The sequence below is a fragment of the Odontesthes bonariensis genome, chromosome 14, assembly GCF_027942865.1.
Source record: "Odontesthes bonariensis isolate fOdoBon6 chromosome 14, fOdoBon6.hap1, whole genome shotgun sequence".
NCBI lineage: Eukaryota > Metazoa > Chordata > Actinopteri > Atheriniformes > Atherinopsidae > Odontesthes > Odontesthes bonariensis.
Genome location: NC_134519.1, coordinates 5273853 through 5296203, shown reverse-complemented (window position 1 = coordinate 5296203; position 22351 = coordinate 5273853). Strand labels below are relative to the sequence as shown.

The following is a 22351-nucleotide window of genomic DNA, read 5'->3' as shown; positions in this document are numbered from 1 at the left end:
CAGTGGGTAAACTATGTTGGGAAGTGAGGAGGTTGCGAACGGATAAAGAAAAGTGTTTAAAGACAAGTGGAGAACACAGAACGACAATGATTACTCACTGTCTCTAACTTGTTAAACTACAGATATAAACACCTCATCATACATTCACAGCTCAGTCCATTGACTTCACGTTCCCATAGGAAGTGAGTGGAGCGGCTCTCAGCCAATCAGATTCACGGATAACGCTCCGACAACAAACAAAAGATCGAGGCTAGCCGAGCTTATTATACTTTGTCGATCCGTCTAGCCCAACGCTAGCAGTTACTTTGCTCCTAGCGCGGAGCGTATCCTCTGTGTTTGAACTACTTTCGGGTTGTCCGTGGCAGATCGTATCCTTTTTAGGTTCTCTATTTGTGGCTTTTTTGTCAGCTAATGTCAGCTTGAGCCGTCGCAGCGATTGCTTTGCCTTTGCTGGCCAAGCTAAAAGCCAGGTTAGCTACTGTGCTAACCAGCTCTGGCTGCTTCTCTGAGACCAGCGAAGCCAGTTAGCTTAGCCTGCTAGCTAGCTAGCTTTGCTAAACCCCCTTCAAAACTTGACACTGACGGACACCAGTAGGTTCTGGCTTGTTACTGACAAGCCATTTTTTACTAAGACCCGTGTCGTAGCAATGTCTGGACAGTCGACTGTCGGCTGTGGGTTTCTGATGTCGGTAGTTGTCCACGGAGACTCGACTCTGAACGAGCAGGAAAAGGAGCTCAACCAGCGGCTCCGGCGGCTCTATCCGGCCGTCAATGAAAACGAGACCCCTCTTCCCCGGTCATGGAGCCCGAAGGACAAGTTTAGCTACATCGGACTCTCTCAGAACAATCTCCGTGTACACTACAAAGGTATGACACAAAACACATATTCAAGTTTAAAAGCACTTTTATTGACGAATGCTAGCACCAAAGTTTGCTAGCTTAGCTTAGCTTAGCTAACGCGGTTAGCGGATCAAAGCCAGCTGCCGTTGTGGCTAAAAACAAAGTAGGCTAGGCTAGCCTAGGCTAGGCTAGTAGCCTCATCAACAACAAGACAGAGGACATCTTGCAACCCGACCAGCTGGCGAGGTGTAGTCACAGCCAAAAAATTGATCTACTAGCTCGTTTAGCCTTTGCTGCTAACCTCGTTAACCAGTTGGTCAGCTCCACGAAGCTTTCACAACCGACTATGACGAGCTATTTTTTAAAAATTTGACACATAACAACCAATATCTGCACCACCCTTTTAACCCTCTATGGCAGGGGTCTTCAACGTTTTTCAGGTCAGGGACCCCCAAACTGATGGAGAGTTGGAGCAGGGACCCCCCCTACTATTTATATGGCATACAATTGTGTTTTATATTTAACGGGGCCTAGTGCCGTGTATAAACGTAGCTACTCTGTTATTGTACATTCAATACTAAGCTATTCAAATAATACACAGGTTAATATATTCATGTTTTTATTTTAAACATGTGCAAGGTACAGGGTGGCTGCCACTGCCATTTATAAACAAACATCTTGCATACAACACTGAGCTATTCAAATAATCCACAGATTTGAACTTTAAACATGCATGTAGATGGGACAATGAATCCTTAAACCATCTGTGGATGGCACACGTTTGCACACAATTTGTGAGAAAAAAAGAAATGTTAAAAATCGTCTAATCAACCAAAGATTTTGCGACACCCCCCCCCCCCCCCCTCCCTGCAGTACCTCTGCGGACCCCCTGTTGAAGACCTCTGCTCTATGGCATGAACATGCTTGCATCCATCTCCTGTATCATCAATAGATGATTGTGTTAAAAACATGATTCTGATCATTATTTTGCAACTAAGGACATATCCACACCGTATAATGATATTGCCTGAACAAAAGTGGCCTAACTGCACAGTGTTGCCCTGAGGCAACTAACAAAAAACCCAGAGTTTTAGAACACAAATAAAGCTAAAATAAGTGTTAAAATGATCAAAAATACTCCTTTACATCTTCATACATATGAATATATATTTTTATTGTAAGATACTGGTAATTTAAACCTGTTAAAAAGTGATTTTCAATTTGCCAATTTGTGGCAAAGTGCAAGTCGTGGCTCTGCTTACTTAAATGACTGCCCCCCCCCCCCCTCCTCAGAGACAAGGTCACATGCACTTCTTCACATGCACTCATTAATGGACACAGACATATCTGGTGGTATTTACAAAATATTGTCCCTACATAACAATTAAAGGGACACTGAGGTCCAGTTAAGTGGTTCCATAGAGGGTTAACAAAGTATATTTGGGGTGATTTATTTATTTATTTTTTGCTTTAGTTGAGTTTCAGAATGAAATCGCTTGGAGTTGGCCAAAAATGTGCCTGATTTGGACCACCAACTGGTAGGGTAATGGTAGCATTATTAGGGAATTAAAATGTCAGGCTATACAGTGTCACATGTCGTCATAAGACGAAGTTTCTCTGAAGCATTGTTTGTCTTCCAGTGCAAATAAGCTGTTGATGACACGAGTAGTTCTCTGTTGCTGAGAGTTTAACATCAAGTGTCTTGTCTGACATTCAGGTTGAACTAGTTGCTTAGCAAAGCTATCATGGGGGGGGGGGGGGGTTTGGTGCAGGCCTACAAAAAAATAAAGGCTAGTGTTTAAAAGGGGAAAAAAAGGTGTAACTGCGCTTCCTGGGTGTGTTCTCCTGTTCTGGGTCTGACTGGCCTGCTGCACACACTCTTCATTGTTGCAGCTAGAATGTTCTGTCTCTGTACGACTTACTGAAATATCTTTCAGCATGTATGTAAGACGTGGAGTAACTTTTACATAAACCTTCAAAGAAAATTGCCACCGTAAAGAAAAGCTACACATTTCCACAGCATTGTTAAGCTTGGAAAACTAAGACTATTTATGATTAACCATATTTTAAAGTGTCCATTGTTTCAGTGGTTTTTATATAAGCTGAATCATGCTGACACACACATAAACGTCTGGCTTGAATTGGACCGTCTTTGAAAGGCCTTGAGGTGACATTTGTTGTGATTTGGCACTCTATAAATAAGACGGATTTAAATTAAATGGCTATAATAGGCTATTTTTCCTTTTAAACCCAATTTACAGTCTACACGTCACTGAATCATTTTAATTAAAGCAAGCATCAATTTTTCTCTCATATGGAAAGAGTTGAAATATGAAGATATGAAATCTCACTAACGGGGATCAGAGCTGAACATATTGATTGATTGGTGCCAGGAAGTAGTTCCACGTACTTAAATACAGTGTTTAAGAATATTGGCTGGACTAAAAAAGGCATTTGAATATACCAAGCAGTGCTTGGGATATTTCAGTCAATACGCAGCAACTGTAAATGTAGTTAAAACCCCACAAACTGAATCTATGCTGCATTTAAGTTGTTTTTTTTTTGTGGAAAATAACAGCTGCTTGTAGTGATGTCACACATCTGCTCGTTTAACTTGGTGAAATAATGAATTTATCAACATAACATCCGAAAACTCAAGCTTAACATCTCATTAATCACTTAATTTACCCAGAGTCCAACACTGTCTTCAGTGTAATTATTTGTAAACTAAATTAAGATTAGTTGACTCTGAAAATAACTATTTTCCCATCTTAGTTTTGGATAAAGCTTCTTTTTATTATCTTTTCTTCACTGTAATGGTGACCGTCTGAAAACCAGGTCCACAAGATCACGTGTAAAATGGAGGTTTTGTTGCTTTGCATGTTGTTCTAAGGATTCTAAAGGAATATGATCCAGGTAACTAATTAAATCTGCTCCTGAGACGGTGCGTCCTGTTCGTTACGTGTAACCAGATGTTATCTGAGCATGGACTTTATTGATTGACCTGTTCGGTAATTGAAATTAGCCGTTGGGTGATTTGTTGTAGATTAACTAGCTTGGTAAACCTTAAGATTCAAGCAGATATTCTGTTGTCATGACTCGGTATTTCCAAGTGTAATGAGATTTAGAACCTTTTATTAATAACAGCAGCCGACTTGTCCAGCTGTCACAAAGACTACAGACTGCTGCTAAATAATTTCCAAAGGTGTAAACACGTCTGATATGATGCCGCTGACGGCTCTGCACTGTAGCCGCTCGAGCTAATGCCAGTTTCTGATGCTAACGAGACGAGCAGCTTAGGAGCTCCACATTCAGGACCACCGACTCCTTACGCTCAAGTTTATCATTAAAATTAATCCTGTAGCTCCAGTGTTCCTGACATGCAAAGCTGCAGCTCTTTTTTCATTTCAGATGAAGTCTTAGAACACGTAGAACACCAATTATTCTGTTGTTTTTAAATTTTACCTGCTCAAATTTTGGGGAAAAACAATATTTGCCAACGACTTTAACATTATTTGCTCAATGAAGCAGCCTTTCAGTGTTGGATAATCACTGGCAGATACGACCAGAGTTCCCTTTTACAGCTGTGTACTTAGTTTGATCTGCATTTATCTTTGTCAATATGAGGGGTTTAGTTCTGCCAACTCTACATACGACCTGTAACTGTGCTTTAAATCAGGTTCAAGATGACGGTTTACTAGCTTAAGTAGCTAAGGATAGCTCTATATGTACTCCATGTATCTCTATGTACTCTATACCCCTATATGGAGTCCAAAAGGATCTACTCTATTCTGAAATGAGCATTCTTTTTGTGTTTTACATCAAGGTCACGGAAAAACCCCCAAGGATGCAGCGTCTGTACGAGCCACCCACCCCATCCCAGCTGCCTGTGGGGTCTACTACTTCGAGGTGAAGATTATCAGTAAAGGCCGAGATGGGTAAGAAGACGGAACAAAAGCATTTGGTTCCATTTCTAAACTGTATTACTGCCACCTGCATGTCAAATTTTCTTTAGTCCCAACACGAACGCTTTGCTTCTTAACAGTTTTAATCCTGAAATCCTGCCTTCATTAGTCAGCACTTTGCATCTGAACAGGCTTAATATTTCTGTATTAAATATTTTGTAACCCTTTGCATGACAGTTATAAGACTACATATCCTTTATTTGTCTTGAGAAATTTAAGATTTTGTGAACAAAATTAACTTATTTACATGAGAAACGTGGTCACGGGTGCATATCGGCTTGTTTAAGCCTGACTATAAGGTTGGATTTAACTCGGTTGTACCATCTGCGGTTCTACAGCCTTCAGAGGGTTCGGCACACCTTTGATGGGGTTTTTTGTCTGTTTTTATTGGTGCGTGATAAGATTTTATCCTCAAGGGGCCACTTTCAGGGTTACTGACTTTAAATCTTGATAATAGGGCCGGGCAACGATTAAAATATTTAATCTAATTAATCACATGATTTCCCTGATTAATCACGATTAATCGCATTTGTACGCAGAATCCAAAAATGAATCCAAAAGTAGCGTATAGCTTTTAGCATTTAGCTTTATTTTAAATGTGCTGCCATATGAATGAAAGTGCCATAACATTTGTTGTGCAAACACACTTTTAACATCAGCATCTTTGTGTAGTTTTTATGTAGAAGCCTCGCTCCACTGTCTGTTTCCTTGAATGACTTGCTGCTATCAGTTGTGTGTTTTGCCTTTAAGTGATATTTTAGACTGGAACTACTACGCTGAGAAGACAATTCAACTTGGCAGTGTTTACAGATGACTTTGGTTCTGTCGACTCCGCCGTCTGGAAGAACTTTAAAATGAAAATGGCCGAGTAAAAGTTCCGTACCCTTCTCCATGTTTGGTGGATCCGCCGATTACTTTCTTTTCCTGTTCCACAGCAGACAGCAACAGACTTTTACAAAATAAAAGCCTGTGAGCAGCAGACTTTTACAAAATAAAAGCCTGTGAGCAACAGACTTTTACAAAATAAAAGCATGTGAGCAACAGACTTTTACAATAATAAAACAGGGGTGGTCCGTGGCGTAGTGGGTTGAGCAGGCGCCCCATGTACAGAGGCTATAGTTCTCGCTGCAGCTGGCCCCGGTTCGAGTCCCGCATCGGACGGCCCTGTGCTGCGTGTCGTTCCCCCTCTCTCTGCCCCCTGCTTCCTGTCTCTCTGAACTTTCCTATCCATTAAAGGCACAAAAGCCCAAATTTTTTTCAAATTATTATTTTTTTTTTAGAATAAATAAATGAATCAAATCTGCGTTGATGCGTCCATTAAAGGCACAAAAGCCCCCCAATTTTTTAATTTATTTTAATTTATTTTAATTATAAATAAAACATGCATTAATGCGCGATAAAATATCTATCGGCGTTAAATAATTAACGAGTTAACGCCATAATAACGAGTTAACTCGCCCAGCCCTACTTGATAATTACATAAATAGTCTCCAAACTCAAGTTTGACAGCAAATGAGCAGCTCATCTGGAAGGATGCGCCTCAACCCAAAAGTGTGGAGCTGCGGAAAGCATGAAGTCCAAACGATTAACTGGTTTAATTTGGATTTGGATCCGGTGTAAGCCAGCAGCGTTCTGACTCTCCTTGTAGCTGCTTATTGGAGACAGAAACTCGCATCGGGGACTGACTTGATCGGTTTCGTGGAAAAGCTAAATCAGTTTAGCTTTTCTTGGCATTCACGGACTTATCTATTTATTTTTGTTAGGGTAGGTCAAAAATAATCTAAATCTACACGAGATTTCTGTGTTATTCTCCCTCTCATGCTGCAGATAAAACATGTGAATGAGCATCCTGTCCAGTAGCAGTGGCTCCACCTTTTAAGAATACAGGTGTAGCTGAAGCTAAACCATTATTAAATGCTGTTTTTGCTTTTTGTTAGGCTTATTTAACACGTTTATTGTTCACCAAATAAGGTTTGTTTGGATTAAAAATCAGGCAACTGGCTAACACGCCACTCTAAACTCGGAACACTAATGAACTGGAAGCATGAATAAAATCCCCAGTGGGCTCGACAGCAGTTTGTAACTCTAAACTGAGTCATTTACTGGTTCTGTGTTTTCAACACGAGTCACATGGCTGCAACTAATTCACAGTCCTCGCACCAACAGATCAATGTGTGTGGTTGGAAAGCCCACGCTTTGAAATGCTTTTAACACATCAGAGACTTTCAGGAGGCCGTGCACACGGTTTGGTCGGATCAGTGTGATCAGGGAGCATCAGAGTAGAGATGCTAAATGTCGGTGGCCGTTGCAAATTAGCACAGGCTATAAATGCTACGATGTGGGGCATTTGTCAATGCTAAACATGTGACCTCTTTAAAATCTCAGGACTCTGTGGGTTCGAACGACTTGCTTAGAAACTATCGTCTTTTAAATGTTTAAAAATGTTGTTTATTTTCAGTTTTATCAGCTCTGATAAAGGTTACGGAAGGCCAACACCTCCATGTTTCTCCGAGTAGAAATGCAATAAATTCTTATTTATATTTATGGTGAAGACGTCAAATTAAATGCATTTTATTTAAACAGCCCTTTACAGACAATCCTTACGGTGTACCAAAGTGCTTTACAGCAGGTAATAAATAAAGAGAAGAATAAGTAAAAACAAATAAAAGAACAGTGAAAGCAATAAAATACAACAAAATCAGATAAGATGAGTGTCATCATAGTACTGGGTATTTAAAAGCAATCCTAAATAAGTAGGTTTTTAGCCTAGATTTGAAGAAAAATTAAGTCAAGTAAACCTAAAAAAATAAAGGAGATGTTATCTCATGTATTGGAGAATGTGGCTAACGGTAATAAGGTGACTGAAAATGGTTTAAATGTTCCCAAATGTGGGAAAAATATCCAATTTCATAATAAAAAGGGAGATTTTTATTACTTTGGCTCATCACCTGACCTTAATTCTAGTCATTCAACATGAGTTTATTGTAAATAATTGAAATACCAGCTTACTGATATGATTAATTTTTTATGTATTTGGAGGTTAAAATGTTATTTATGCTAACAGAAGGAAACATGGTGCTTTCCCCAGTTTGTTCCCCTCATATGTCAACAAATCAATCACTTTTCTTCCGGGATCTTAACCATCTGCGCTAAAGAAACGTTCTGTCTGCACAGCTGTAGAAACGTTCTGACTTTTATTTTAATAATAAAAGATTTTAACCCAAGTTTCTGGGACATGGAGGACATAAAATAGAGTTAACTGCTGCTTATGCTGTCGATGATCTAAGCTCCAGTTGACACGTTTCTGGTGTATTTTCCCTGCTGAGCCTGAGCTCTTTGATAGTTTTTCCTTGTTTCTTCTTGCATTGCCTTGTTTTTAGGCTACAATACAAGAAGGTGTGTCGACGCCAGGAATTTAAAATTGCTGCTTTCTCCTCATCCTGTGCTGGTGGCCAACAGATGTGACTATCTACTTATTTTTCTCCAGTGATGTGGACAATTCTGTTAAATTCTGTCTGAAATTATTGTGCTTGAAGACCAACCAAAGTGGTTTTAACTCGGGCTGGGCAAAGATTAAAATGTTTAATCTAATTAATCACATGATTTCCCTGATTAATCACGATTAATCGCATTTATACGCAGAATCCAAAAATGAATCCAAAAGTAGTGCATAGCTTTTAGCATTTAGCTTTATTTTAAATGTGCTGCCATATGAATGAAAGTGCCATAACATTTGTTGTGCAAACACACTTTTAACATCAGCATCTTTCTGTAGTTTTTATGTAGAAGCCTCGCTCCACTGTCTGTTTCCTTGAATGACTTGCTGCTATCAGTTGTGTGTTTTGCCTTTAAGTGATATTTTAGACTGGAACTACTACGCTGAGAAGACAATTCAACTTGGCAGTGTTTACAGATGACTTTGGTTCTGTCGACTCCGCCGTCTGGAAGAACTTTAACATGAAAATGGCCGAGTAAATGTTCCGTACCCTTCTCCATGTTTGGTGGATCCAAAGATTACTTTCTTTTCCTGTTCCGCAGCAGACTTTTACAAAATAAAAGCCTGTGAGCAACAGACTTTTACAAAATAAAAGCCTGTGAGCAACAGACTTTTACAATAATAAAATAAATAATAAAACAGGATGGTCGGTGGCGTAGTGGGTTGAGCAGGCGCCCCATGTACAGAGGCTACAGTCCTCGCTGCAGCTGGCCCCGGTTCGAGTCCCGCATCGGACGGCCCTGTGCTGCGTGTCGTTCCCCCTCTCTCTGCCCCCTGCTTCCTGTCTCTCTGAACTTTCCTATCCATTAAAGGCACAAAAGCCCAAAATTTTTTAATTAAAAATGATTATTATTATTTTTTTAAATGAATAAAATCTGCGTTAATGCGCGATTAAAATATTAACAAGTTAACGCGATAATAACGAGTTAACTCGCCCAGCCCTAGTTTTAACTTAAATGTGAGCTGGATGTGTTCAGTAATCATCATGTAAAATCTATTTAAATGCTTCTGGTTGAATTCTATCTGTTTTGTGTTGAACAGGAGCTTCAGCAGTGTGGAAACTTTCTCGTTATTTCTTGTCAGTTATTAGATTTGCAAACCAAATAACAGGAAATGTGCACAGATTCTGTTTCTCCTCCGTAAATGTGCTCTCCTCTGTTTGTCTCACAGGTACATGGGCATCGGCCTCTCAGCTCAGGGTGTAAATATGAACAGACTTCCTGGTAAGATGACTTTGTGTTTTTGATTCTTTTTCATTTTGTGTTTAGTTTTGCCTGGAAAGCTGCTTGCATCACCATGAGGGGGGGGGAAGAAAAAGGTCTTTGGAAGGGGAAACATGGCAATTATCTGATTACATCGGCATGTTTTCTGTCAGGGAGGCTGGAACACAGTGTTTCTACAAGTGTGATAATGCTGCAGAGGACAGGGGAATGAATGTGGAAATGTCATTCGGTTCGGTTCTGCTCCCACTCCAACTGTGTGCGTACAGGTACACAAAACGGTCATTTTTAATTCAACGAGTTATGGCTAATACGAGGACACGAAACGCCACTAAAAGGAAAAATAAATGTTAGAAAAACACAGATAATTGTCTTTTTAAGGACAGCAGGATGATGACATATTGAAAATGTTTTCAGCTTTGTGAGGTTTTCTGTGATTTTAAAAACAATGTAAATAAACTACAAAGTCACACATAGAGGCATTTCCCAGCCTTACTACTAAGGTAGTTAATCTGAGTCAGGTTTTTTTTGAGGGGGGGTTCTTAATTGTGTTTGTTGAACTAGATAAAACACGTGATGCGTTATCTCGTGAGACGTTGTGACCTTTGTGTCACGCTGTACCTCCGCTCATCTCTTTGTTTGAACTGGTGTTGCTTAACATTTGAGTAAATTCAGAGACAGATGCTGCAGCTTCGATGGCATTAAAGGGACAGTTCGCCCCTTTTGACATGAAGCTGTATAACATCCCATATCAGCAACATCATTTCTGAACATCTTCTTACCCCCTGCTGCGTCCTGTGAGCAGAGTTCCAGCCTCGTTTTGGTGTTGATGAAGGTAGTCCGGCTAGTTGGCTGGGGTTTAAAAAATAAAGCCTTTTGCTTCTCAGAACAATATGCGTTCAACAGAGTAATACATTTGCATCACAAAATGGTTCTCCAGGAAAAAGTCAGACCTCACAATCGCTTGGCCCTATTTTCTCTCTTTATTTTACGGTGTTTGCTGCTCCGTCTGCACAGCAGGCAGTGATATGAAGGGAGAGAAAATAGGGCCAAGAGATTGTGAGGTCTGACTTTTTCCTGGAGAACCATTTTGTGATTCAAATGTATTACTCTGACAGTGTTTCCCAACCTTTTTTGGCCTGAGTACCCCCTCATACATACAACGCGTACGATGATTCTCCAAAAGTAGAGCAACACAGTGGTTATTACATGAAAATCATTTTATTTAATATCCTTAACTTGAACATAAATTTTTTTTTTTTAACCTCAGTTGAATTCAACATAAGAATAAAAAACATTTTCTTGAAATAGAAATAATTAACCAAAATAGTATAAATACTAAATCAAAACGTACTGTTATCCCTATTGATGAGCTCGACATAAGCCCATGCTCAGAAGATTTATATTCTTTAAAATTGTATTAAATAAATGGCATATTACTAAATTCCACAGCAGACATTATTTTGTCCACATATTACGAGCTTCGGACTCCCTGTGCTCCGCGTACCCCTAACACTGCTCTATGATAAATGTTCATAAATGATATTGCTAATATGGGATGTCATACAGCTTCATGTCAAAAGAGGCGAACTGTCCCTTTAAACGTTGTACATTACAAGCTTTTTTTTAAAATTCCTGTCATGGGACTCCCCCTGCAGATTAATAAATTGATTTAAGGGGGAAATTCTTTTGAAATCTTCTGACACAGAAGGATGAGATCTAATCACGGAAGGCCCTTTAGAGCTGGCGCTTGCACCTTGTTGAAGGTTCTGCCAGCTGCCTGTTCTGGCCATGATATGGTGCCATTGCCCGGTGATGATGTCATCATCCCAAGGTTATCAGCTCAAACAGCGGCCTTTACCAAGTCTGAGAGCAGGACCCACCCTGGTGCTCCACTCTCTTCATGCAGAGATAACGAGAGGCCAGAGCAAACTGGAAGAAATGCGAGTTTTGGGAGAACGGATGCCAGAGGGCTGCAGAGTTGAGCGCTGTCTGCCAGTGATGAATGTGGCAGCGTTGGGATTCATCCTGCAGCTCAGCAGCAACTCGCAGGATCCTGCCTTTTGGTTTTCTAACGTTAAAACGGTTTGTGCTGAAGGAAAAGCTGCATCCCCATCTCCTCAAAGAGGGGACGAATATACAGCCCGTTTACTCCGATGAAAGTTTGGTTTCTGGAGTATTTTTAAGGAAAACTGGTGCAACTGTTTATGAATTAAGCGCTGGACGCTCTTTATAGGTTCAGCAGTGAAAAATATTGACTTATTTTATATTCGGTGCTCGTCGAGTGTAATATTTGAGACGGGAGTCAAACTAAAGGTGTTTTCTGTCTGTGGAGACTACAGCTGAGGGCCAGAGAAAGAGGGTCAAAAAGGTTCAAGCAGCCACCGACTCGTTCTTTTCAGGAAAAAACGAACGAGCCGTGTTCCTCTGCTGTCTCACTAACCATAAAGTAGCTGCTTCCAGTGATTGAGAGGGCTCATTCAACGGGTTTATTTATAGTGGCGTGTCCGGAGGAGTCCTTGAGCAAGGCAGTAAGCCCCTGCAGGTTTCTTCTAGCTGGCCGAAGCTGAGGATTCTGTGGCTGCGGCTTGATTTAAAAAAATAAATAAATAAATAAAAATATATATATATTTAATTTGTTTATTTAGTCATTTATTATTATAATTTTTTTTACTAGAATTTGTATTATTATTGTTGTTGTTAATACAATCATTGTAGATATTTAAAAAAATGTTGAGACATTGTAGACATTTTTAAATCCAGGTTAAAAACATTTATTTTCTCGTGTCTATGCATGAAATCTGCACGATATCTTTGAACTTATCTGGACTGTTGCTTGTTTTTAAATTCATTTAAATTATTTTATGTTTCTCTTTATATTCTTTTATGTATTTTTAATGCTTCTTCCACTCCCTGCTGCAATGCTTTTATTTTATGTGAAGCACTTTGAATTGTTTTGTACATGAAATGTGCTATATAAATAAATTTGATTTGATTTGAGCTACTTGACTAATTTGAATTTCCCCCATTGGGGGATGAATAAAGTATTTTTCTATTCTATTCACCATTTGAGAGAGGAAAAAACGCATGACGCAGCGCTTCTATTTTTGCACTGGATTTGTTTCCATCATTTTCTGCATGGAGTGCGATTTCAGAAGGCACAAGAGGTTAAAATGCGTCGTGCAGACACGTTGCTGCTTCTCACTGGCCTACCTTTTTTCTGTTTTTTATCTAAATTTAGTCTGTATCATTTGCCACAGCTTTTGAAAATGTGAGTTTATTTTCTTTGGTGTCATTAACTCTTAGAGTTCCACTTGGGTCCTGTTAGCGAGCCGGCCTGTGGCTGCAGCGTTTTTCTGAGTCGGCTTTTTCTGGAGTGCAGTGTGAGATTTAACCCACACGCTTCTGTATCTGCTCCTCTCAGGTTGGGACAAGCACTCGTATGGTTATCACGGAGACGACGGCCACTCCTTTTGCTCGTCTGGCACCGGGCAGCCCTACGGACCCACGTTTACAACGGGCGACGTGATTGGCTGCTGCGTCAACCTCATCAACAACACCTGCTTCTACACAAAGAACGGCCACAGCCTAGGTGAGGAGCTGTGTGTTGACCTGGAGATGTAATTCAGTGCTCCTTTCTAATACTTAAAGGGATAGTTCGCCTCTTTAGACATGAAGCTGTGTAACATCCCATATCAGCAACATCATTTCTGAACATCTTCTTACCCCCTGCTGCGTCCTGTGAGCAGAGTTCCAGCCTCGTTTTGGTGTTGATGAAGGTAGTCCGGCTAGTTGGCTGGGGTTTAAAAAATAAAGCGTTTTGCTTCTCAAAACAATATGCGTTCAACAGAGTAATACATTTGCATCACAAAATGGTTCTGCAGGAAAAAGTCAGACCTCACAATCTCTTGGCCCTATTTTCTCTCCCTTCGTATCACTGCCTGCTGTGCAGACCGAGCAGTAGGGGTGGGACGATATGCTTTGGTCACGATTCTTGATAATTGCGATTCGATATAATCAGTAATTGCAATTTTCTTCCTCCTTAAAAAACAAACAAGTTGAATCATACACTTCTAGAATGAATGTCGTTCCCATAAACGACGCACATCAGTCTGTGTCAGTCAGCAGCTGGACTGACTGAGACAAAAAGAGGCATTTTTTTTTAAAGTTTACGGTTACAAAATGAATTGAAATGTCCACACAGCACAAATGTGGGCTAGTTTTAACTTAATGTAATGAATTGATGAAGTTTTTCTGGACACGGATATGACGTAATATAATCGATTCAGGGGAGAAAAATCGATTTTTAAAATCATCCCATAAAAAAAATCGCGATATGTACATGAATCGATTTATATATAAAAAAAAATAAATTTATTTATTTATTTTATTATTTATTTTTCGCACTCCCCTGCTTCCGAGCAGCAAACACGATAACAGGCGCGGCTGTCGGCAGGCGGCAATAAGCCCCCCGTCCAGCTGCGTCTTATTTCTGACCTGGGCCTCTTCAGATCTAGGCTAAAAACCTACTTATTTAGGATTGCTTTTAAATACCCAGTAGTATGATGACACTTATCTTATTCGATTTTGTTGTATTTTATTGCTTTCACTGTTCTATTATTGTTTTTATTTGTTTTTACTTATTCTTCTCTTTATTTATCACCTGCTGTAAAGCACTTTGGTTACACCGTAAGGATTGTCTGTAAAGGGCTGTAGAAATAAAGTACATTTACATAAATGATGTTGCTGATATGGGATGTCATACAGCTTCATGTCAAATAGAGGCGAACTATCCCTTTAAGACTATAAATCAGCATTTTCACACAGCTGAACACATGACTCATCAAATGGCACACAGAAGTATGAATTGATTCATTGTAGGAATGAAATGGATTTAGGATGTTATCTGTTTGTGGATGGAGGACCCGTTTCATGTCATGCAGTCGGTTATCTGTAATAATGGCAGAATGGGATCACAGTGCAGATGCAGTTTTCACTTTGTGGGTAACGCTGAGCTGTGCTGCAGATCTCTGCCAGCCATCGAGCTGCGCCGGCTTTATTTTTCCTCCCCACTATGCAGCAAAGTGAAGCTGCACACCTTGATGATGCGTTTGTTGTTTGCTGCCTGCACACCTTTACAGAGTCCTGTAACCTTTAGCTCTATTCAGGTCACTTGAGCTGTTTTTGTCCGTGCTGTTCCTCCCTGCAGCATTTAAACTGCTGACCAAACGGCTCAGAACACCGTCTGACCTGCTTCCGGTTGATTTGAGGAGTTTTTTAATTTATTTTTTATTATTTCACGCTGCATTTATCATCGCTTCTCGACAATAAAAGCACTCCGCTAGTTCATCAGAGGAGAGCTTTTAATGAAAAGCAGCAACAGCAGGAGCTTAATGCGACCGATCGGTTAAGAAACAAATTAGGATGACGTCTCAGAGCATCGACAGGAGAGCTGGAGTGAAGGTGATCTTAAGATTAAAGCTGCAACACGGAGACTGTGAGGCATCTATGAGTCATCAAAACTCACGATGGCAAAATGACTAAACAAACTACAAAGCAATCAAAAACCACTTAAAAGCATTTAAAGCCTGTTTCTGTGTGAATCTGCTGCCTGAATAGGCAAGTTTATCTGTAGGGCACAATTCCTACACAAGGCAATTCAAAGTGCTTCACAGCTGCATAAAATCACAAGAAGGGAATAAAATCATTCCAAAAAATAATCATTAATTAATTTAAAAGCAAAGCGTGCAGATAAAACACTTTCAGCTAATAAAACTGTTTTCAGCCTGGATTTAAACATTGTCAGAGTTGAGGCCTGTCTCACATCTTCTGGAAGGCTGTTCCAGATGTTAGGAGCATCAAGCTGAAACGCAGCCTCACCTTGTTTAGTCCTGACTCTGGGCCCCAGCAGGAGACCCCTCCCAGAGGTGGGAGACCCCTCCCTGGGGCAGGAGACCCCTCCCTGGGGTTCTCAGAGCCCCAGTGGGTTCATATGGCTCAACACAGTGATACTCATTGCGCGGCTCCTCAAGCTTTAATTGGCGGCTCACACTCGCATAGTAGCTTATAACAATATGGTAACAATAACAATACATTTTTTTCAATTAACACACAGTGAATACTGCACAGTATTAAGTATTTTTATTAAGTATTAATTAAGGCTTAATGGTGTTTCCTAAAGGGGGAACTGTTAAACCTGGCAACGCAGCCCGCTTAAACCACCTCACACCTGACCGCAGAGCAGCTAGCTCCTTTAGCCAGTGCGAGATGCAGGCACCATGGATCGGTTTTTAATTAAAAAAGGGCAAAAACCAACACAGAAACCAGCACAGAAACCATGCTCATACTGAATGTCTCACTATGATTACAACAACAAACTACAAATACAACATTAAGAAAGTCGAGCACATGCACGCCAGCCTCCACTCATCCCAGTATTAAGGTAAATGTGGTCTGAATTGAACATGTATTGGCTGTGTTGTTTCTTTTTCTGTGGGATGTTTTATATGTAGAAATGCATATTTGCAAAAGGGGACTTTAGTATGTTGTGGTAAAAGTGGCTCTAACCTTGATTTTGCTGCCAATGTGGCTCTGGTGAAATAAATAGTGAGTATCACTGATCTAACATGTCAGAGATGTACTTTGGTGCTTGACCATGAAGAGACTTGTACCCTAGCAGAGCTGTTTTAAAGTCTATTCTCTGAGCGACAGGAAGCCAGTGCAGAGACCTGAGCACTGGACTAATATGGTCCTATTTCCTGGTTCTAGTCAGGACTCGAGCAGCAGCGTTCTGGATGTACTGCAGCTGTCTTACAGCCCGTTTAGAGCCCAGTGAGCAGGCCGTTACAGCAGTCTAACCTGCTGGAGACAAAATAAGTCTAAGTCTGGTTTAGACACTATTCCTTTGATTCTGGTGATGTTTTCTAGATGGTAAAAAGCTGCTGATGTTACTGATTTAATGTGGCTGTTAAAGTTCAGGTCTGAGTCCAATATTACCCTGAGATTTCTAACTTGATAATTAGGTTTTAGAGAGAGAGTCTCAAGGTGAATACTCCTCCAGCTCTGCGGTGGAGTCCTTTAGCCGGCAGTGACACCTGCTGTTTGGGATGCAGGGAGTTCAGCTCACCTGACACGCAGGTAAAGGTCTCCAACGTCCAACGGTCTTTCATCCCGGCAGACTTTTCAACACATGCACCCACTGATCATGTTGTTGCCTTTCCATGACGATCTTTATCCGTATTTATTTATATTTTGTCATTTCAACTTCGTAATGTGCAATATTATTTATACTTGGTCACTTTACTTTTTAGCACTTGCTTTGGCTCGGGTGTGCACTTGTTTGTTGGTCATTTGTCTTGACTTTTCTTTTTTTTTTTTTTTTTTAAATCTCTTTTTTTAAATCTGTTGTTGCTGCTGTGGCAGGTGAATTTCCCCGTTGTGGGATGAATAAAGTATAATCTAATCGAATTGAGCATAAAGTCGGTCAGACAAGCAGTTTTTCTTCCAGTTACACGTGTGGACGGTGGTATTTGGGTTCGGGGTTGTTCCATTCTTAACTTATTTGTCTTTTTAATATAAAAAGTAGGGCTGGGCAACGATTAAAATGTTTAATCTAATTAATCACATGATTTCCCTGATTAATCACGATTAATCGCATTTGTACGCAGAATCCAAAAGTGAATCCAAAAGTAGCGTATAGCTTTTAGCATTTAGCTTTATTTTAAATGTGCTGCCATATGAATGAAAGTGCCATAACATTTGTTGTGCAAACACACTTTTAACATCAGCATCTTTCTGTAGTTTTTATGTAGAAGCCTCGCTCCACTGTCTGTTTCCTTGAATGACTTGCTGCTATCAGTTGTGTGTTTTGCCTTTAAGTGATATTTTAGACTGGAACTACTACGCTGAGAAGACAATTCAACTTGGCAGTGTTTACAGATGACTTTGGTTCTGTCGAATCCGCCGTCTGGAAGAACTTTAACATGAAAATGGCCGAGTAAAAGTTCCGTACCCTTCTCCATGTTTGGTGGATCCGCCGATTACTTTCTTTTCCTGTTCCACAGCAACAGACTTTTACAAAATAAAAGCCTGTGAGCGACAGACTTTTACAATAATAAATAATAAAACAGGTGGTCTGTGGCGTAGTGGGTTGAGCAGGCGCCCCATGTACAGAGGCTATAGTCCTCACTGCAGCTGGCCCCGGTTTGAGTCCCGCATCGGACGGCCCTGTGCTGCGTGTTGTTCCCCCTCTCTCTGCCCCCTGCTTCCTGTCTCTCTGAACTTTCCTACCCATTAAAAGCACAAAAGCCCCAAAATTTTTTTAATTATTATTATTTTTTAAATAAAATGTGCGTTAACGCGATGATAACGAGTTAACTCGCCCAGCCCTAGAAAGTGACAAAGTTTTGGTTGTAGCTGTAGAATTCCTACTTTGATCATGAGAGATTTTCACACTAACATCTTCTGGGATAAAGTCAGACATTTTATATTTAGTATGTCAGCTGTCGATATGATAATATTCTGCAAAGTGTCCGTTACTCAGCCCCGTAGCGTAGGAACAGCAGGAGAGATGAATGTACACAATTTGAACTGGATTTTTTTTAGGTACTAATGGAGGTTTTCTACACTAAAGCATCTTTTCAGATTGAACTCTGAACATATTCTAACTTGTAAGTTCTTTGTTCGCTGTTTTCAGGCTAATCGTTCTGCTTTAGGAATCACGGTTTGGTTGTTTAAAACCAGGCCGCATGAATCGGGGTTCCTCTCATCCTGATGAAGGAAGCGCTCTTGTTTACACGACTTTGATTAGATCGAGTCACTGCAGAAAGATGACGACGACGAGATCGTTTCATCGCATCTAAACACGACTGTGGCCTGGTGTTGTTTTGGAAAGAAAAACTGATCTTTTTCTCCTCTTTCTCTGTTCTTCTGCAGGTATTGCCTTCACAGACCTACCAGTAAGTACCTACTTTTGTCTGCTCTTTATCTTTTTAGTCTCCTTTATCTATCACCACTGTTGGGACACCATTTATAGATCCGTTGCTGCTTTTTCTTCAGACTGTCCACTGTAGTCAAAATGTTTACACTGTTCGGAAAATGGATTGCAGGCTGGAAAATCTGTGAGCTTCTTATGTTTATCAGTTGGATACTCTTTCAACCTGGTTCCTTCTTTTTTCACTACTCTACAGAAACATCTAGCTTCTCTCTGCACTCAGTCGGAAACAGGCGGTGGAGTGTTTCACTGTGTTTTGAAATTGCCCTTTAATAATGAAGTTTAAGGAGCCTGTTACTCACATTTGTCCATTCCCGACATGGCTCAACCTTTTTCTGATCCCATTTACAGTTCTGGGGATATATTTTCCACACAAATTGGGGGAAATAAAAAGTTTTCTCAGTTTCAAAAAAGTATGGTTTCTTTTTGACAATCCGGGTAATTTGCAGTGCTTGAAAATGGTCTAAGACCCCAAAAAAAAATGCTATCAAGTAATGAATAAATATCTTCACATGTCACATATTTAAAATTTGTTCCATGAGGGTTATTTTTGCTGCCTTTGAAAAGCTCTTTGAGATTGCCAAATTAGAGTAAAAGTGATGGAAGAAGCTGTCGTCATGCAAGTGAATTGGATTATTTTATAAATAATTATGATTACAATGAATTGAATTCCAATTGGCTTGAATTGGACTTAATTATTTAAGTGCCTTGAGATGAAATTTGTTGTATTTGGCGCTATATAAATAAAAATGAATTGAAGTTGTTAATGTGTCGGCATTTAACATTAAAATGGGCGACTGTTTCAAACCTTAAAGCTGAAAGGAAAGGCTGTACTGAATCAGTGAAGTTGTCACAAACATGAGCCCTGTTCACACTTCTGTTGAGCTTAAAAAGGAGGAGATGCATCCTTGTTACCTCTTTGGTGATTAACACAAGCCAAACAGAGGGGACTCGGCCCCACGTCGGTGTGTGCGCTGACACGCTTTAAGTCGACCTTACACACATCGTTACTCCATCTCATGCCGGCTCAGACGTATCGGTCATGGACTGACTGCGACCCTGCATCCAAAGCGCATCTGTTCCGGGTTAAAAGTTGGATGTGAACCGCCCCACGGAGCCCACAGCTGTACCAGGTTTCATCCAAAACTCCCAAAGGTCTGTTTGCACCTTGCTTTTTGGTGACTCTTGGCACGTGTTCATGCTTTCCAAACATCTGGACACGGTCACGCCTGATCGAACAACTTCTCAGACACACGTCGGGATAAATGCTCTGCTTTGATTCAGGTGGGCTCTGCATGTTGGAGAGACGTCTCGAGGAACTTTTGAAAGCAATAAGGGAGTAAAATGCAAGGAAATGCTGGTTTTGATGCCTCTACCAAATTGCAATGAGCAACACACTATGGCTAAAAGTTGAAGTGTGTTTGGTGCAGTTTGTTTGAAATGTGAACAGTTTGGTTGGAATCAGGCCAAAACCCTGATTTTGAGTTGGTCGGCTTGTTCGTTGGGCAGCAGTTTTGGGATGGAAACCCTCACATTTCTTTGAATGATCCACTCAGAGCAATCTCACCAGAGTTTGCTTCAACTCAAGTAAACCTGTCAGGTACGCACACCCCCTGGGAAGCCAAGATATACACCCCCCGGCCACTTTATCAGGTACACTTTGCTGGTGAAAGGTTGGACCCCCTTCTGACTTCAGAGCCGCCTTAATTCTTCGTGGCACACTTTCAACAAGGTGCTGGAAACATTCCTCAGAGGTTTTGCTCCATATTGACACGATAGCTGGTAACTGCTGCAGATGTGTCGGCTGCACATCTATGATGAAAACCTCCCGTTCCACCACATCCCAAAGCTGCTCTGTTGGAGATCTGGTGACTGTGGAGGCCGTTGGAGTGCAGGGAACTCATTGTTCATGTTCAAGAAACCAGTTTGAGATGATTTAAACTTTGTGAGATGGTGCGTTAGCCATCAGAAGATTGTGCGCTGCGTTTATTAGGGCTGAGCAATTTTATCGATACTGCGATATATATTCCGTTTCCCTATAAAGTATAGTTTTTTTTTTTTTTTGTTTTTTTTTAAAGCAAACTTTATTGAAAAGGCAGACGTTACAATTACTGAAAACACAGAACATTAATATAATACAATACAATGCCAGTGGGTCACATTATACAAAACAGTGATAAATTAGTTCATAAAGATGTTAAAGTGCACAGCTCTCACGTTTGTGACATGTTTGTCTGTTCGTTTCTGTTTGTCTGGCTGTGTTGTCCTCCCGGTTCAAAGGTCGGACCACCAGTCCAATCAGCAACGATTCATGTCAAATCACACTGTTCCCCCCCCCAGAAAATGATGTAAGTATCAAATCGTGGGCTGAATATCGTATCGTATTGTGAGATTAGTGTATCGCTACAGCCTTAGTGTTTATAAAGGGATGAACATGGTCTGCAGCAACACTCAGCTAGGCTGCTGCATTTAAACGGTGCTCAGTTGGTACTAAGGGGCCCAAAGTGTGCAGAGAACATATCCCCCACACCATTACACCACCAGCAGCCTGAACCGTTGGTACAGGGCAGGATGGACCCATGCTTTCATGTTGTTTACGCCAAATTCTGACCCGACCATCTGAACGTCTCAGCTGAAATCTAGACTCCTCAGACCAGGAAACGTTTTTCCAACCTTCTCTTGCCCTGTTCTGGTGAGCCGGTGTGAATTGTAGTCTCAGTTTCCTGCTGTCAGCTGACTGGAGCGGCACCCGGTGTGGTCTTCTTCTGCGTTCCTTGGTTGGAACGAGCGCTTATCGGCGCTACTGTTGGCTTGCCGTCATCTGGAATCAGTCTGCCCATTCTCCTCTGACCTCTCACACCAACTCACTGGATATTTTTCTATTTTTCGGACCATTCTCTGTAAACCCTGGAGATGCATGCCTCTACATGCCTAAATGCATAGAGTTTTTCTCTCCAACTATGGTTTGATGGGACGGCAGTGATGTCCAGTCTTACTCTGCCCTCAGGCCTTGTTTTGTGAACAACTCCCACACCGAATGGATGTTAATTCCCGTTGGATTCGTGCATGAATTAACTCAGCTGAGAATGGGAAGGTTTTTTTTTTTTTATTCTTTTCCCACCTCCTGCATTCTCGGTTGTAGAGGAAAACAGCGACTGGCTGTTTTTGTGGGAGAAGAGGAAGAAGAAAAAGAAGAAAATGTCTCGGTCACAACAATAATCTATTGAGCAGCAAAACGGACTCGGCTGTGGGCCCGACATTCATGTTTTTCCAGAGTTGTGCAGTGAAGTGCGTCACCTCTGCACAGCCGACCTTTGTGGTTATTGCACCATGACGGAGACGACACTGAGAGACACACTCGCAGCTTTGTACTCCTTTAGTGGACTTAAACCGACTGTATTTATCCCTCAACCTAATCTCTACTCATTTATTTAGAATGCCCTCTGTGCCCTTTTACATCTTTCACACTTGCTTATAATCAGTTGTACTTTGTTTGTATTTGATTCTTTTCATCGTCACTTGGTGAAACTTGTATTATTTTAGGGGTTTTTTAAGCAATCGTAGCACAACATGGAGAATTCCTGCTGTTCTTCTCTGATCAAACCTTCGCTGTTCATACATTAACTGGATTGTGGTCATGTTGTTATTTCACTTTGAAGCAAACGGTCTGACATCCTGATGGTTTTTAATAAGCTTCACACGTTTCTTTTTTTTCAGTTAAATGTATTTGGTCGTAAATTCCTCTTAATGTGTAACTTTACCCTTTTGAACTGCGAATTGTTGCCCAGAATGTTCATCCGTGTTGGTGTTTTTAGGCTTTTAAAGGTAAACAAAAGAG

At 40.7% G+C, this 22351-nt stretch overlaps 1 protein-coding gene across 2 annotated transcripts in view; it reads left to right on the top strand.

Moving 5' to 3' along the window:
• Positions 1 to 210: 210 nt before the first annotated feature.
• The window catches only part of ranbp9 (RAN binding protein 9), a 41368-nt gene continuing 19227 nt past the window's right edge, over positions 211 to 22351 (top strand). For both annotated transcript variants that reach the window (XM_075482684.1, XM_075482683.1), the window contains exons 1-5: positions 211 to 867; positions 4667 to 4778; positions 9472 to 9524; positions 12946 to 13113; positions 18456 to 18478. In XM_075482684.1, the coding sequence (XP_075338799.1) occupies positions 648 to 867; positions 4667 to 4778; positions 9472 to 9524; positions 12946 to 13113; positions 18456 to 18478 (576 nt within the window). In that variant the 5' untranslated portion in view covers positions 211 to 647. The remainder of the gene's footprint in view (positions 868 to 4666; positions 4779 to 9471; positions 9525 to 12945; positions 13114 to 18455; positions 18479 to 22351) is intronic.